This window comes from Triticum aestivum, chromosome 6D, assembly GCF_018294505.1.
Source record: "Triticum aestivum cultivar Chinese Spring chromosome 6D, IWGSC CS RefSeq v2.1, whole genome shotgun sequence".
Classification (NCBI taxonomy): Eukaryota; Viridiplantae; Streptophyta; class Magnoliopsida; order Poales; family Poaceae; genus Triticum; species Triticum aestivum.
In genome coordinates this window covers 242,564,315-242,580,399 of record NC_057811.1, presented here as the reverse complement: position 1 = coordinate 242,580,399, position 16,085 = coordinate 242,564,315, and the positions used below count along the sequence as shown (strand labels likewise).

General features: G+C 46.5%; 1 protein-coding gene across 1 annotated transcript; it reads right to left on the bottom strand.

The window, feature by feature from the left end:
- Positions 1–440: 440 nt before the first annotated feature.
- Positions 441–13,065, bottom strand: LOC123142572 (uncharacterized). The gene is made up of 4 exons (XM_044561430.1): positions 13,042–13,065; positions 12,514–12,934; positions 7,214–7,294; positions 441–1,125 (listed from the first exon to the last, which is right to left on the bottom strand). Exons 1-4 carry the CDS (start codon positions 13,063–13,065, stop codon positions 692–694), a joined length of 960 nt encoding a protein of 319 aa, XP_044417365.1. The 3' UTR covers positions 441–691.
- Positions 13,066–16,085: the final 3,020 nt, after the last annotated feature.

Below are 16,085 nucleotides of genomic sequence, written 5' to 3'. Positions count from 1 at the left end.
ACGCAAACTAGGTGATGTCTATGTGCGTTTTTATTTATTGGATCAAGAGCTTCGTTTGAGACAATTGACTTTTGCTCGTAGGATTTAAAACTATGGTTGATGATGCACTTTTGTTGATAGAATTATGAAAATTCAATGTGCAAATGCAGCTGTACCGCCGGCCGGTATTACATCTTTAGTTTGCATCTTCTATTGGAGTTACTCTTTTACTTCTTCGTTTTGCATCACCTGTTAGAGTTGGCACTTTTTTGAAGATGCAAAAAGCACCTTTTGGAGATGTAACTCTCCAAATTTGGGCTCTTATGTCACTGTTAGGCAATCCCAGGTCTGCTATCCAGCTTTTCCAACCCAAATGCGACATGGGCCCACTACAAGAGCATCTCATCCCATCAACCCGTCGTGGGAGAAACTCAACAAATTCCACCGACATGGGCACAAAGTAAAATAACAATGCGCATAAGATAGAGACTGCATTCCTATTTACTATTTCGTCCCCAGATTGAAATGGACGAATAGTAAGTGATCGAAAGAAAGGATCCCTGTATTTGGCTTGCTAACTAACCCCTCTTTTCGTTGCTCACCAGTGGAAAACGAACGAAATAACACACTTTAAGTCGTGGAACCCGAGCCACGCATTTACAACATCACCAAACCTCAAGGAATAAGTGAACTATGTACATCTGTTTATACATTAAGTCAGCTCTTGTAAATCATTTTCCTTCCTGTGCTGAACTGAAGCTTTCGGGGCAGGAGCATTGTGCTCTATATAGTCATCCAAAGCTTCCTCCTCCTCGTCTGAAGATAGAAGCGATGACCCCATCCATGTTTTGAAGCCATCGTTTACACGCCTCTGCGCATCTGAGGTCACCTCAATTGTGGTCTCGAGCATCTCAAGGCCCACAATATGGCTAGCATAATCGCCCTCCGCTGCCGCTTTCCTTCTCAAGAAGGCGGCTGTACCACCGTAAAGGATAACTAAACCCCATGCTGCAATTTCGTAGCACCAGAAGAGAGGAATCGAACAACTACTTCCAAGGGCCAGAAGCATTGATCCAAAGACTATTGCCATGAGACCAAATATGAGGGCGAAAACTGCATTCACTATAGCCAGGCAACGCATACCACCTGCAGTTCAAAGTTGATATTAATTATCTATGATAAGTATGGTTATGTGTGCGTAATAGGTCCTACACAAACTGATATGGAACTAATACTACCAAGCACAGCTATATGAAATTATCAGCCATATGAAATTATGTCAATTTATAACTGATGTGGTGATAAGTCGTTATATTAGATCAGAACAAATCTGCAACATGATCATGGCCATCGGATGATACAAAAGATTCAAGAGACAGAGTCATCAAAAACAGTTCGCTCCCCATTTATTACCCATTTTTACGACATGCCACTGCAATTAGTATAAATATATGAGTATTTCTTCATTCAAGCTCCTCATGATCTTGTGGAATCTCTGCCTTTACAAAGCAATGGAAGTGATGTTCACGAGAGTGAACAATCTCTGAGATTTATCATTGTCAGAGTAACTGTTGCAAACTAATAGCAAAATCTAGTAGGTGCAAATCCAGAGATATAGATTTTCTCCACTTATAACTGTGTTTAATACTCCCTCCGTCCAATAATATAAGAGCGTTTTTATACTAAACTAGTGTCAAAAACACTCTTATATTATGGGGTGGAGGGTGTCAAAAACGCTCTTATATTATGGGACGGAGGGAGTAGTTACTCCCTCTGTTAAGCGGAGAAGGATTTGTTAACGTAACTCACCTCACGGCTGGAATGACATGGCGATTGTGATGATACCAAAGGTGAACTCCCAGAAAAGGTGACGCAATTCAGGCCGATAAGTCTATGCAACGCTGTTTATAAAGTACTCCCTCTGTAAACTAATATAAGAGCGTTTAGATCACTACTTTAGTATTCTAAACGCTCTTATATTAGTTTACGGAGGGAGTACTTCCTAAGATGGTAGGGGGCAGTTTGAAGCTAATCTTGCCAGAGGTGATCAGTCCGACACAGATCTGCCACAGGTGTTCAGCCCAACACAGATTGCATTCATGCCAGGGCGACTGATTACAGATAACGTCCTGGTGGCCTACAAAAGCTATCACACCATTAAGAATAAGAGGGAAGGGAAAGGATTGTGTGCTTTAAAACTGGATAAGCACAAAGCCTATGATCGAGTTGAGTAAACATTCTTAAAGGAGATAATGTTGAAACTGGAATTCCATGAGAATTGGGTCAATCTTGTGATGCATTGCGTCTCAACAATGGAGCACCGTGATCGTTTCAATAATGAGACCACGAGTTTTTAACCTACAGGGTACTGAGGCAGGGAGATCCCTCGTCGCCCTACCTCTTCCTGCTATGCACAGAGCACAGAGGGACTGACTGTTATTATCCCACGAAGAAGAAAATGGGAATTTGCATGGTATTAGGGTATGTCAGAATGCTCAGGCTATCAGAAATTTGTTTGCGGATGATTCCGTGATTCTTATGAAAGCCATAACCAGAATGTGGAGTGTTCAAAATCTCTGCTCGAGTCTTATTGCGAGGACAGACAGAGGGTGAGCATTGAAATATCCAGTGTTTTATCTTCAGCCCCAATACTGAAGTGGTGTTAAGGGGCAGATTTGTAGAACCCTGAACGTTACGACTGAGGCACTTAATGACAGATACTTGCGGTTGCCAGCTACAGTGGGCAAGGACAGAACTGACTGCCTTCCGTACCTAGTTGATCTGAGTGAATAAGAGGATTAAGGAGTAGAATGAGAGGTTTTTATGGGCTGGAGAGTAAGAAGCCCTTCTCAAGTCAGTTGTACAGGGTTCTCAAACAAAATCTTGCACTTCCAGTCCCATGTCGGAGCCGATCCCGGTGCCTGCTGCCACCTCCCTCCACAAACTAACTCGTTCCACTCCACCTTCCCCAAGCCCACTCACACCGACTACCCCCCGTGAGTGTGTCCTTTGACTTTGCCACAGTGCTGCTTGGATCGGCGGGCAAAGACTTGGTGCTTTCTAGCCCGGAGTCGGTTGACTCTAGGAGGCGCTCTAGGCCAAGGTGTATGGCATGGTGTCTGACCTCAAAGGGAAGCAGGTCGTCGCAGATCAAGGTGCTCTATCTTTCAAGGCTATCGTCAATTGTGGTTGCACCAAATCCCATCCTCTCAAACAGCTCATCGAAAGAAGGAGGGATGGATTTAAGGATTGAAGTCAGGAATAAGCAGGGTAGTCGCTCTTCCAGAAGAGCCCCCCCCCCCCCAACACACACACACACCCCACCACCACCCACATTACAACTTGATTATGGACCAACACAGAGGACTGGTGTGGGAAGGACGCCAGCAGCGCACAGCACCAGCAGCACTCGGACGAGCAGCAGCCACACAACCAGGCGTTGACCTGCAGGCAAAGCAGCGGACCAGAGCGAGCATGAGCTGGTTGACCTGAAGGGCAACCTGGTCCAGTGGGAGACCTCCAGCAAGAGACCTGCAGGGCGGAAGACCTGGACACGTGCACCGCTCCTGGCCTGGTCAGGAGCATTGACCCTTAGGGGCAACGCAAACACGTGGAACCGGCACAGCTGGATCTGGACGGGAGAGCGCAGAGGCAGTGGGCGTCGGGTGGCACGTCGGGAGCAGCACGCAATGGCAACGGCGGTGGCCAGCGCACAGGTCGTCAAGCTGGAGTAGAGGCGGCCGGATCAGGTCCTAGCGGCCTCCGGGCGGCTGAGGGTGGAATCCGGCGGATGGGGCGAGGATCCGGCGAAGTGAGGCAGCGCAGCCTGATCTGGAGGGCGGCGGGACGAGGCGTTGACCAGCGCGAGCGTCATGGCGAGTGAATCGGGTTGGGAGTCTGGAGCGCGGGGCGGGCGACCTGGAGCGGATTAGGTCGGGTCGCTGCACTGGATAAGGTCGGGAAGCTTGGAGGACATGGTTAGGAGTGTACCTATTGGCGAGAAGTTCTTCATAAGAGGAAACCTCAATGGCCATGTGGCTACATCTAACATAGGTTTTGAAGGGACACATGGGGGCATTGGATATGGCAGCGGGAATCAAGGAGAGGATGTATTAAGCTTCGCTTTAGCTTACGACATGATCGTAGCTAACACCCTTTTTAGAAAGAGAGAATCCCATCTAGTGACTTTTAGTAGTGGACAACACTCTAGCCAGATTGATTTCCTCCTCTCGAGAAGAGAGAAGAGAAGACAGGCGTACTTGCCTAGATCGTATGGTGGAACCTGGAGAGAGTGTTGTCCCTCAACATAGACTTTCGCTTTCGAATTCGTTCCAACAGGATAAGCGCACCAAAGTCGCTAGAACGAAGTAGCGGAAGCTCAAGGGGGAGGCAGCTCAGGCTTTGAAGGAGAGGGAGGAAGGAGGTGATGCAAACAATATGCGGATGAAGATGGCGACTTGCATTCGAAAAGTAGCTACATAGGAGTTTGGGTTGACCAAGGGTAGTACAAGCGAAGCTAAAGATACCTGGTGGTGGAGCGATGATGTCCAGAAGGCTATTAAGAAGAAAGACTGTTTCAGACACCTACACCTAAATAGGAGTGTAGACAACATAGAGAAGTACAAGGCGGCGAAGAAGACTGCAAAGCGAGTTGAAAGTGAAGCAAGGGGTCGGGCGTACGAGGACCTCCACCAGCGTTTAAACACGAAGGAAGAGGAAATGGACATCTATAAGATGGCCAAAATCTAAGAGAGGAAGACAAGGGTCGTCAACTAGATCAAATGCATCAAAGACGGAGCATATCGACTTCTGGTGAAGGACAAGGAGATCAAGCATATATGGCGAGAGTACTTCGACAAGTTGTTCAATGGAGAGAATGAGAGCTCTACCATTAAGTTGGACGACTCCTTTGACGATACGACAGACGTTTTGTGCGACAAATCTAGGAGCCCGAGGTTTGGGAGGCTTTAAAAAGGATGAAAGGAGGCAAGGCAATGGGCCCTGATTGTATCCCCATTAAGGTGAGGAGAGGCCTTGGGGGCATAGCGATAGTAGGAAGAGGATTTGGAGCACTCAGGTGCGCTCCAACCCCACTATATGAGTATTAAATTCAAAAACAAACATGAGAAATTCAAAAAGAAACTGGAATTTTGGGATATCAAACCTAGGTGCCCAATCTACACCGGTTTGATATCCCAAAACTGCAAGTTTTTTTTATTTTCTTGGTATTTTTAAATTTTAATAGTTATATAGGGGTGAGGAGCTCCTGTGTATTTCCCAACGATAGTATGGCTAACTAAACTTTTCAATCTCATTTTTCGGTCAGACAAGATGCTCGAAGAATGGAGGCGGGGTATATTAGTACCAATCTTCAAGAACAAGGGGATGTTCAAAGTTCTACTAATTATTGTGGAATTAAGCTGATGGGCCATACAATGAAGCTATGGGAGGGAGTCATTGAGCATCGCTTAAGAAGAATGACAAGCGTCACCAAAAATCAGTTTGGTTTCATGCGTGGGAGGTCAACCATGGAAGCCATGCTCTTGGTACGACAACTTATGGAGAGATAAAGGGAACAAAAGGACTTTCATATGGTATTCATTAACTTGGAGAAGGCCTACAGTAAGATACCACGGAATGTCATGTGGTGGGCCTTGGAGAAACACAATGTCCCAACAAAGTACATTGCCCTCATCAAGGACATGTACGATAATGTTGCTGGCAACACTGATGACTTCCCAATTGAAATAGGACTACACCAAGAGTTAGATTTCAGCCCCTATCTTTTTGCATTGGTAATTGGTGAGGTCATAAGGGATATACAAGGAGATATCCCATGGTGCTTTGCGGATGATGTGCTGCTAGTCGACGATAGTCGAACAAGGGTTAATAGAAAGTTAGGGCTGTGGAGACATGACTTAAGAATCAAAAGGTTTTAGCCTTAGTAGAACTAAAACTGAGTACATGACGTGTGATTTCAGTACTACTAGGCGCGAGGAGAAGGAAGTTAACCTTGATGTCGGTGGTACCTCAGAAGGACACCTTTCGATATTTGGGATCAATGCTGCAGAAGGATGGTGATATCGATGAAGATGTGAACCATTGAATCAAAGTTGGATGGATGAAGTGGTGCCAAGCTTCTGGTGTTCTTTGTGGTAAGAGAGTGCCACAAAAGCTAAAAGACAGATTCTATAGGACGGCGATTCGACATGCGATGTTGTACGGCGTTGAATGTTGACCAACTAAAATGCGACATATCCAACAGCTAGGTGTAGCAGAGATGTGCATGTTGAGATGGATATGTGGCCACACAAGAAAGGATCGGGTCCAAATTGATGATATATGTGATCGTTGATGTGGCACCGATTGAAGAGAAGCTCGTCCAACATCGTTTGAGATGGTTTGGGCTCACTTGTGCATTTTAAAACCGAACCAAAAAACCATATCGAAAATAAACGAAACCGAAACAATTTTATGGTTTTTATGGTTTCTGGTTTCAGTATGGTATGAACTTTTCATACGGTTTTGAATTTTGGTTTTTATGGTATATACCAAAAAATCGAACAGTTAACCGAAGTAAAATATATATTTATATTTCTTGAGGTGAACAACCATAAGTAGTCATTCTTCTTGTACAGGAGCCAGATTCCCTGCTAAGCAGGTCCATTTTCTTGTAACGTATTCATTTTTCTCTTAAAATAATGCTAAGCACATGCATATATACTTATATATAGTTATATATTGTTTGTTTGCATAAAAAGGTATGTGTTTTAAGTCATAAATTTGTATACATCTGTATCTAGACAAATCTAAGACAAGTAATATGGATCGGAGGGAGTATGTCATTTTTAAATTTGCGTCAACTTTGGTTATTATGGTATATACCAAAACCATACCGAAATAATTTGGTATATACCAGAATCAAACCGTATCTTAAATTCATACCATACTTATCGAAGTACTAATACCGTACAAAATAAAAACCGTATAAACCAAACCATATAAAACCGAATGCACAGAGTTAGTTTCGGCATATACAGCGCAGGCTTTCTAGAAGTGGATAGCAGACGGTTAACGTGTACTGATAATGTCAAGAGAGGTCAAGGTAAACCAAACTTGACAAGGAAGGAATCAGTAAAGAGAGATCTGAAGGACCGAAATATCATCAAAGATTTCTCTCCTGATCAATGATGTAACAGTTATCACAAGCTAATGTCAAAAAAAGAAAACTCACCTCTTCTAGAAGCGCAGAAGTTATTCTCAACAATGCAAATGAACGGATGCCTCCTTGGAGCAGCATATGCAACAGATATTCCTGAAAATATCTATTAGTTTAATATTAAAGAGCATTAAAGAGCAGGAAAGAAGACTTTGTACCAAAGTACAGAGAAAAATGGATACAGCACAAAGAAAGATATATTGCCTAATGCAAAATATACATAAATATTTTGTTTGCGGAGAAAACTGTAGTTACATATAAAACCTGAAAAAAGAAGGAATTCACGGCATAAAATTGATGTGCATCATCTATAGATACTCGAATTATAGTACAACAGAAAATCTAAAAATCTACCACAACCTCTCTAAAAATTATAGCTAATTTTTTTTAAATAATACATTTTTTTAATTAATTTACAGAAATAATGCATGGCTCAGATATATTACACAAATAATACGGCGTTGTCTTGGGGCAAGACGACTGGAACTAATCGTCCTCCTGTAAGATGATTAGTCCTAGTCATCCTCCCGCAAGATGATTACCACTAGTCGTCCTCCCTCAAGATGATTGGAACTAGTCGTCTTCCCTAAAGATGATTGGAACTAGTCATCCTCCCTCAAGATGATTGGTCCTCACTCCAGTCTGGACTAATTTTCCGCAACACTTTTTCATAATATGTTCCCGCCAACCCTTTCCTGCCATCTTCTTTCCCGCCAACCCTTCCTTTCCTGCCAACTTCGTTCCCGCCATCCCTTTTCCGCCATCTTCTTTCCCGCCAACCCTTCTGTTCCCACCATCTTTCTCTTCTTGACATATAACACCCCCCCCCCCCCCTACAGAAAGGTTGGTAAGCATTGCATTGTAATCTCGTCAAGATGTCTGATTATCCTTTTGATCGTAGTTTCCACCTGAGTATGTCAAAATGTCTTCTGAGGTTAGCCATCAATTTCAAGATAGACAATAGGATAGTTCAATGGGACGAACTCATCAGTAGTGACACCATACTAAATGAGTTGGGTCACGCATTAAGTAGGTGCGGATGGCCTGCAAGGACCTTTGAGGAGATACGGAAAGAACTTCTCAGGTTGCATCGAAGGTGGAAGAAGCAACAGCATAAGAGTGCAACTTTCATAGAACCAATCATCTTGAGGGAGGATGACTAGTTCCAATCATCTTGAGGGAAGACGACTAGTTCCAATCGTCTTGAGGGAGGACGACTAGTGGTAATCATCTTGAGGGAGGACGACTAGGACTAATCATCTTGCAGGAGGACGATTAGTTCCAGTCGTCTTGCCCCAAGACGACGCCATATTATTTGTGTAATATATCTAAACCATGAATTATTTCTGTAAATTAATAAAAAATATTATTTGAAAAAAATAACTAGATCTCTTTCCATTCAGGATATGTTCTATGAACTAGATCTCTTTCCATGGAGGATATGCATCATCTATATTCCCCAAGGGAAAAGCTGCACGAGGTACCGCGCAACCACGCTATCCACATGGCCATAGTTTTTTCTGGCCGTGTGGTGCGTTGAATTTGACCCAAAGTGGCCGGTCCTTCCCAGGACCTGCGCAAGCGGGGGCTACGTGCACCGGGCTGCCCTTTTTATTTGATGCGTCGAATTTGACCACGGATTGACAGGCTATAGCCCTCCTGCACGAGGCCTCCAAAGCCTCACCAGGACCTTAAAAACTCAGATGATGGAGGTCCCACACAGCTCGGTCCCCCTCCCTCACTCCTCACCCTCCCTCTATCGCATCGCTTCCCCCCCCCCCCCCCCAGAGCTCTCTCCCGGTCGACGTCAGCCATATCCCAAGTTCCCAAGTTGCTCCAGCTCGCGTCCCTGCTAACCCAATTCACTATATTTTGATCAGAGAAAATAAATTGTTTGTTGGAATAAGGCAGACAATATGCCATTGGAAAGATATTGATTAGGCGAAACTTTTTTCGTGTAGAACACTTTCTGAAATTCCCTACGGGCTAAGAGCAGTTTTGGAAAAACAAACGGCATTGTCAGACCTTTTATGCCTGGAGCGCTACAGGAACACGTTAACTGCTAGGGGATGACTAAGCTAACTGCCGGCATCGAAGATACCAATATTTTGCTTCGTTCACTTTTTATCTGGGTCACGCTTGTTAGCATAATCTAGTCGCCCCGCCCCTTAGCTAAATAAGTGCGTAAGGCACACAGTTGATTTAGCGTGCCATGGCAACGGTTTTCGGCTGCCATGACAGCCGAATTCTTGGCAGCATTTTTTCTGTTGGTTAGCTCTTCTTTCATTTTCTGTTGGACCAACGCCTCAGGACGCTGCAGTCCGCAGTCCGCGGTCAGAGACCCAAGGTGAGCAATAACAAGGCAGAGAGCAGCCAGGAGCGCCGCGGCTCGTGAAAGGCGCCACCGGCCCGTGGTGCTCCTACTCGCTGGGTAGCAGGGCGAAGACGGCCAATGGCGGGCGGTGACATGGGGCAACTGGATCCCAGACACCACGGGGAAGTAGTGCTAGAGGCCGAAGGCTGGCCGTCGCGCGCTCACGGGGCAATGGTGGCAAGGGAGGGGAGGGCAACCGGATCCGCCAGCATCGCATGGTCTGGGGAGGCGTTGGAGGTGGCGCTCGACCGGTGCCTGGGAGGCACGAGGAGTGGATCTGGAGCACAGGGGGAGTGGGGAGGAAGAAGGAGGGCGGCTAGGGGGGTTTTTTGGCTGGCGTTGGTGATACAGGATAGGGTGCGGTGGTCAAAAACAAGGAAGAAGAAGGATGGGGAGGCGAGGGATGGGGATGCTCGCCTGGAACCAGGCGGAGGGGAACCGCACGGTCGCTGACGTGGGGAAGGCCGAGCACGGCATCGCTGCAGCCGAGAGCAAACCAGAGCTCACTCGCTCCCTTCGGGAAAAGAAACAAGACAGGGGAGGAATTGTTTATTGGGGGTGCAGAATAATTCTGCTGCAACTCTTAAAGGGGGGGTGCACAATATTCCCGCCCTACAAAGTTTATAGGTTCGTGATTTGGTGGTAACTAAAAACATACAGTTTACGCAACACATTAGATAAGGTCACTGCAAGAGAATTCCAGACTCTGGAGTTTTCTGGTTGTAACAAGTACCGTAGATCCATGCGAATTACTACATTCATTAATAGACAGAAAACATGTGTAAAGAGGAAAACAATCAGGGTGGTTTATTGATCAGTCAGAGCAGCACAGATCTCATCATTATTTGTCACATTATTCTATTTAAAGGTCGTTGCTCCATCAACATATATTCCCCTGAGCAGCTAAGAATCCTGAAGTAGAGATATAAATACCACTGTTGTAAGAACAGCCACTTAACATGCATAGGCGCTAAGCACTATCCTCCCACCTCGTCTGAACAGACACTGCATACCACCTGCTACCCGCCTATCATTTATGCATTTTTAGGATACTGGAAAAGGGTTTTGTCCCTTAAAAATAAGGGCATACGAAACCAAGTGATAACCACATCGCGATGTGATGAGATCATGAGAGTAAAAGCAAATACGTGAGACTTGGTATATTGGTATAGTAAGCAGATGTTACCAAAACTTAATCTTCGGAAATTTCTTCTATTAACTAGTTGTCTCTGCTTAATGTATATGTACCTTCTAAATCATAACTAGAAATACAATATAACTGCATCATCAAATTCCATCTTTTCCGGTTAATTCAATCTCAAAGCAGCCAGAATGTTCATCATCAAGAAAAGGAGGTTCAATACTCCTGTAATTGTAATGCTCGTCACTTGAATAAGTTAGAAAGAACGTAGTAGCAGGGTCTTGAACAGATAAGTCACGCAGTGCTAAAAGACCAAGGCAATCATCAAGCAGGAAAGACTCCTTTGGTGTTGCGGTAGTGCTAAAAGTGATTGGTCTGCTTACCTAGATTATCATCTTAATATTATAATCCTACCTGGTTGATTCTTCTTCTTCCATGTCACCTTAGATCCCCAAAACCTTATGTCTTTCATTTCTCCCTGTCCTAGCCATAATATTTGTTTTGCAAGTGTACTATCCCAAGATTGCACTTCTATTCATAGCTATAGCACATCACTCAATCATGCAATTCAAAGAAACGGTTTACTAATGTCACCAGCAAAACGCGTTTCATAAACAAAAACAGTCTTCGGGTGCCCATTTATGGTAAAATGCACGTATGACCCAGCATCATAAAGTATTAGCCAAGCTTATAGCGCACTGCAAGATGAAGATTCAACCACTTTGTGCATCCAGACAACGGCGGAGCTATGTAGAACCTTGAGGGAGCCGTGCCCCCCCCCCCCCAGCCCAAATGAGAATTTTTTTACTAGGTACTCAGTAGTAATGGCCCATCATGCCTCTACATGCACGCACAAGCCATCTTGGCATCATCACGCACGCAGCCACGCACACTTCCAGGCTCGGCTGCTGCTTCGTCTCTGTTCCCCAACTAGGCAACCACGCTCACGCACGTCTGCTCGCCTCCATCCATGAACCAGGCAACCAGCTGCCCTGCCGCCACTCCCTTGATGCCGACGCCGACTAGAAGCTCACCTGATCCGTGCGCCGCCGGCGGCAAACATCCCGACGAAGCATGTTGAGGCCGGCCGCTCCTCTTCGGCTCTTTGCCACTGGCCTGCCCGGTCCAATGGTCGTCTATGTCAGCTGGCCGGCCAGCTACCCATCGTCACCGGCCGTTCCGCCCCATACGAATTTGTTAGTCCCCTGTACCCACCTTAAACTATTAGAATTTGGATCCCCATCCCTGTGTGTAGTGAATTAGAGTACGACAGTGAAATTGGGAAAAGTGTTTGGGAAACACTAAAATTTAGTACTACCTCGGTAAAGAAATATAAGTTCATTTAGACCACTAAAGAGGGAGTAATTAGAATGCCTATTCATCTGATCTAATTGGGGATTTGTTTTGTTTCTTGCATCGCAGATTTGTTCTCTTGAGTCTTAATTTGGGACTCAAAAGCAACGGCTCAAAAGGATACTGATAAATTTGTCAGGAGGCCACAAGTTCTGTTTTGTTGTGGTTCTTTAATTTTTCCTTTTTGCTATTGGCCCCCCAATAGATTTTTGTCAAGCTCCGCCACTGCATCCAGAGTTCCAGAGATACCTCGTTTTACCACTAAAATCGTTCGCATGCAACAACACAATCTCCAACACGGGAGGTTTTTCATGATTTTTGGAATTCCTAAAGAGCGGTGAAGCAGTGGGATCACTAATCGTCAAATACAGATAACTGCCTAAGAAAATTAACACTGTAACCAGAGAAATCTGAGCATTACGACAAACAGCACGAGCACTGACTCACCTGATACGAGGTAAGCGGCGGATGTGGCGAAGAGGACAGCGGATGGCACCAAGACGACCATCCAGTAGAAGTCGGCGGCCTCGGCCGTGGTCATGTAGAAAGCCCCGCCTCGATATCGATACGCCTCGGGCTCCTCCTCCCGGCTGCTAGCAGCTGCCGGGAGCGCCTCCAGCATGCGGCGCTCCCGGCAGAAGGGCCGGTCCGCGGGCTCGGCGGGAAACACGATCCCGAGGCTGATCCCCACCGCGGCAACGGTAGCGAAGGCGACGCAGGCGGCAGCCGCCGCTGCTAGCGGCAGCGCGCGCTCCTCGTCCCGCAGCGCCTCGTACGCACCCCGCGGCATGATGGCCTGCCGCAGAGCGTCGCCGAGCAGCGCCGTCGCGGTGGTGCAAGAACGGTTCGGTGCTTCGGTTGGTGGAGGCTACAACCCTAGACCGAGCTGGTGCGGGATTTTTTTTTTTTTTTGAAAGGCTGGTGCGGGAATTTTGGTGTTGCGTTGTTCCGCGACTACAGCCGCGCCCCAAACGCCCCCAGACGATTTTTGAGCGCCATCGCCTAAAAATTGGTCTACCGGTGGACCCAGGCCGAACCCGACGCGCTGGGACGCCGGGGCAAGCGATTTTTGACGTGAAAGAACTGCGGGGCCGCCGTTTCAGCGACACTCGCCTCGTCATCCTCACAACGCCTTGGTTTCCCGCGGGGAATCAATGCCAAGGCAGCCGCCGGTCAGCCTTCCACTGATTCCTCACGGGCAGTGCGGCGACGCCCCCCTCCCGCTACGCGTACACACGTCGTCCACCCCCGGCCGCTATAAAGCAACGCCTCCCTCTCGCCTGTGACCACACACTGCCCACAGCCGGCGAGCTTTGACTCTCTCTCCCCGTGGGCAGCCGCCGCCGATGTTCCTCTCCTCTCTCTCCTCGTGCCCAACCACGACGATGGGCGAGCGTTCCCCCGGCAATGGGGTGGTGGCCAATGGCTTCGGCCGTCGCTCGTTGCACGAGTGGGAGCCCACTTGCTGTTCGGGGCGAACATCCCAGCACCTTCCGACATGCGCGCGCCGGGGCGGTGGAAGCTCAGCGCCAGTGGCGTCCCCATCCCCCGCTGCCCGACGTCACTGTGCGCCCCGACTACTTCGCCGACGAGGTCGACTGCGTGCGAGTGTCGCTGACGGAGGAGCAGCGGGCCCTCCGGCAGTACGCCGACGGCAACCACGAGGCGTTGGCGGCGTACTTCCAGCAACGGCAGGCGCAGCGGCTGGCCTCCACCGACAACGCGCCGGTGGTGCGCGGGACCAAGAACAGCGAGGGCCGCCGCCTGTGGCGGGGCGCCTCAGCTGCACGCTCCACGCTGTTCTCCGGCACCTCGAGAGCGGCAACGACCCGCCATTGACGTACCCTGCCACCCCAATCCGAAGCGGCGGCCAATGGATGCCGAGGAGGACGGCATCCTCTTCTTCCTTGATAGAGGCAAAGGTGTCCCGTCTTCGATGAGATGGTGGCTATCGTTTTGGACGAAGTCGACTTTGATGATCCGACTACGAAAGTGCGAGGACGTCGCGCCTTACCAATCGCTAAACCAACTCCGAGAGGTTATTGACCTGTCGGAGCACGATCAACCTGACCACGAAGGTCTGTTTCCTGCAGGCAAACGAAGAACAAGTAAGAAACTAAGATTGCAATCTGGATATTGCGAATATAAGAGGAAAGCTTTATTGATCAAGGTGGGGTTCTGTGACGCCTTTGTCTGGTCGTTGAACACAAACGAAGTCCGCGAAGTTGCAGCTATGGCGACTTTAATCTAAACAAAACTCAAATTCTAAACGACGCCTAAGGGTTGTATATATGAAGGAAGAGGGGGGGAATTTCGTGGCCCTTGGAGGAAGGGTCCGAAACCAACCCTAACTCTTGTTTCCCCACACATACGGACTCTAAAAACAGCCTATACTCAAGTATTTCAAAATTACATGGGTCTGGCCCAATAATAAGGTGACGCAACACCTAAAATAGACTATGGACGAAATTTATGAAGTGGCATCTTGTATATTTCGTCCAAGGCTTCATGCACTCCTTATGGTGGCTTCAAAGTCCTGAAATCATCACTAGTAACTCCGTTCTTGTTCCCCTTGCGCATGCCATCATCTCCATGCTTGGTCTTGCTCCGGTGTTCATCCCTCTTATCCATGCCAGACCCTTCATTTGTAAGCAAAACAAATGTATCCAATTTAGGCAGCATCATATTCTCATGAACATTAGAATCATCACCAAGAAACAAAAGTACCTGATAATTTAATTGCGTGCGCGAGCTCTAGTAATTGGTCCAGTATATGTAGAAGTAGGGGATGTGGGTGTAACAATGGTATTGATGCCCTCATCATCCTCCCCTTCTTAAAATAAAGTCGTCCTCGACGAAAGCTCGTCTTCCTCACCCAAATAAGGTTTCAAATCTGCAATGTTAAAAGTGGGACTAACCCCAAAATCTGCAGGCAGCTCAAGTTTATATACATTATCATTTATTTTCTCTAACACCTTAAATGGACCATCAACATGTGGCATTAGTTTTGATTTGCGCAAATTAGGAAATCTATCATTACGCAAATGTAACCAAACAAGATCTCTAGGTGCAAACACAACATGTTTTCTACCCTTATCTCCAGCAAGTTTATATTTAGCATTCATACGCTCAATGTTTTCCTTAGTTAACTCATGCATTTTTAAGATCAATTCAACACATTGTTTAGCATCAAAATTAACCTTCTCCGAAGATGGAAGAGGCAACAAATCAATTGGTGCATGAGGTAGGAAACCATACACAATTTCAAAAGGGCACATCTTAGTAGTAGAATGCAATGAACGATTATAAGCAAATTCAATATGAGGCAAACATTCTTCCCACATTTTCTTATTATTCTTTAAAACAGCCCTAAGCAAGGTAGACAATGTTCTATTGACTACTTCAGTTTGTCCATCAGTTTGAGGATGACATGTAGTACTAAAAAGCAGTTTAGTCCCCAACTTAGCCCATAAACAACTCCAAAAGTGGCTAAGAAATTTAGTATCATGATCTGAAACAATAGTATTTGGCACACCATGCAAGCGAATAATTTCATGAAAGAACAAATTAGCAACATTAACAGCATCATCGCTTTTATGACATGGTATAAAGTGTGCCATTTTCGTGAACCTATCCACGACAACAAATATGCTATCCCTCCCCTTCTTTGTTCGAGGTAAACCTAAAACAAAGTCCATAGATATATCCTCCCAAGGAACACTAGGTACAGGCAAAGGCATATATAAACCATGAGGATTGAGTCGTGACTTAGCTTTTTGACATGTAGTGCAGCGAGCAACAAAACGCTCAACATCCCGTCTCATCTATGGCCAAAAGAAATGTGACCAAGTATATCCTCCGTCTTCTTCACGCCAAAGTGTCTCATTAATCCTCCTCCATGCGCCTCCTACAACAACAAAAGACGAACGGAGCTAGCTGGAATGCATAGCTTGTTAGCACGAAACACAAACCCATCATTAACGACGAACTTGTTTCAAGTTCTCCCTTCCTTACAATAA

Excerpts from the sequence above, each read along its gene's own strand:
- LOC123142572 (XM_044561430.1), bottom strand. The coding sequence starts at position 13,065 with ATGGCGCTCAAAAATCGTCTGGGG. Across the intron at positions 7,295-12,513 it reads CGCCGCTTACCTCGTATCAG|GAATATCTGTTGCATATGCT; the intron begins GTGAGTCAGTGC and ends AGATATTTTCAG. Across the intron at positions 1,126-7,213 it reads CTTCTGCGCTTCTAGAAGAG|GTGGTATGCGTTGCCTGGCT; the intron begins GTGAGTTTTCTT and ends TTTGAACTGCAG.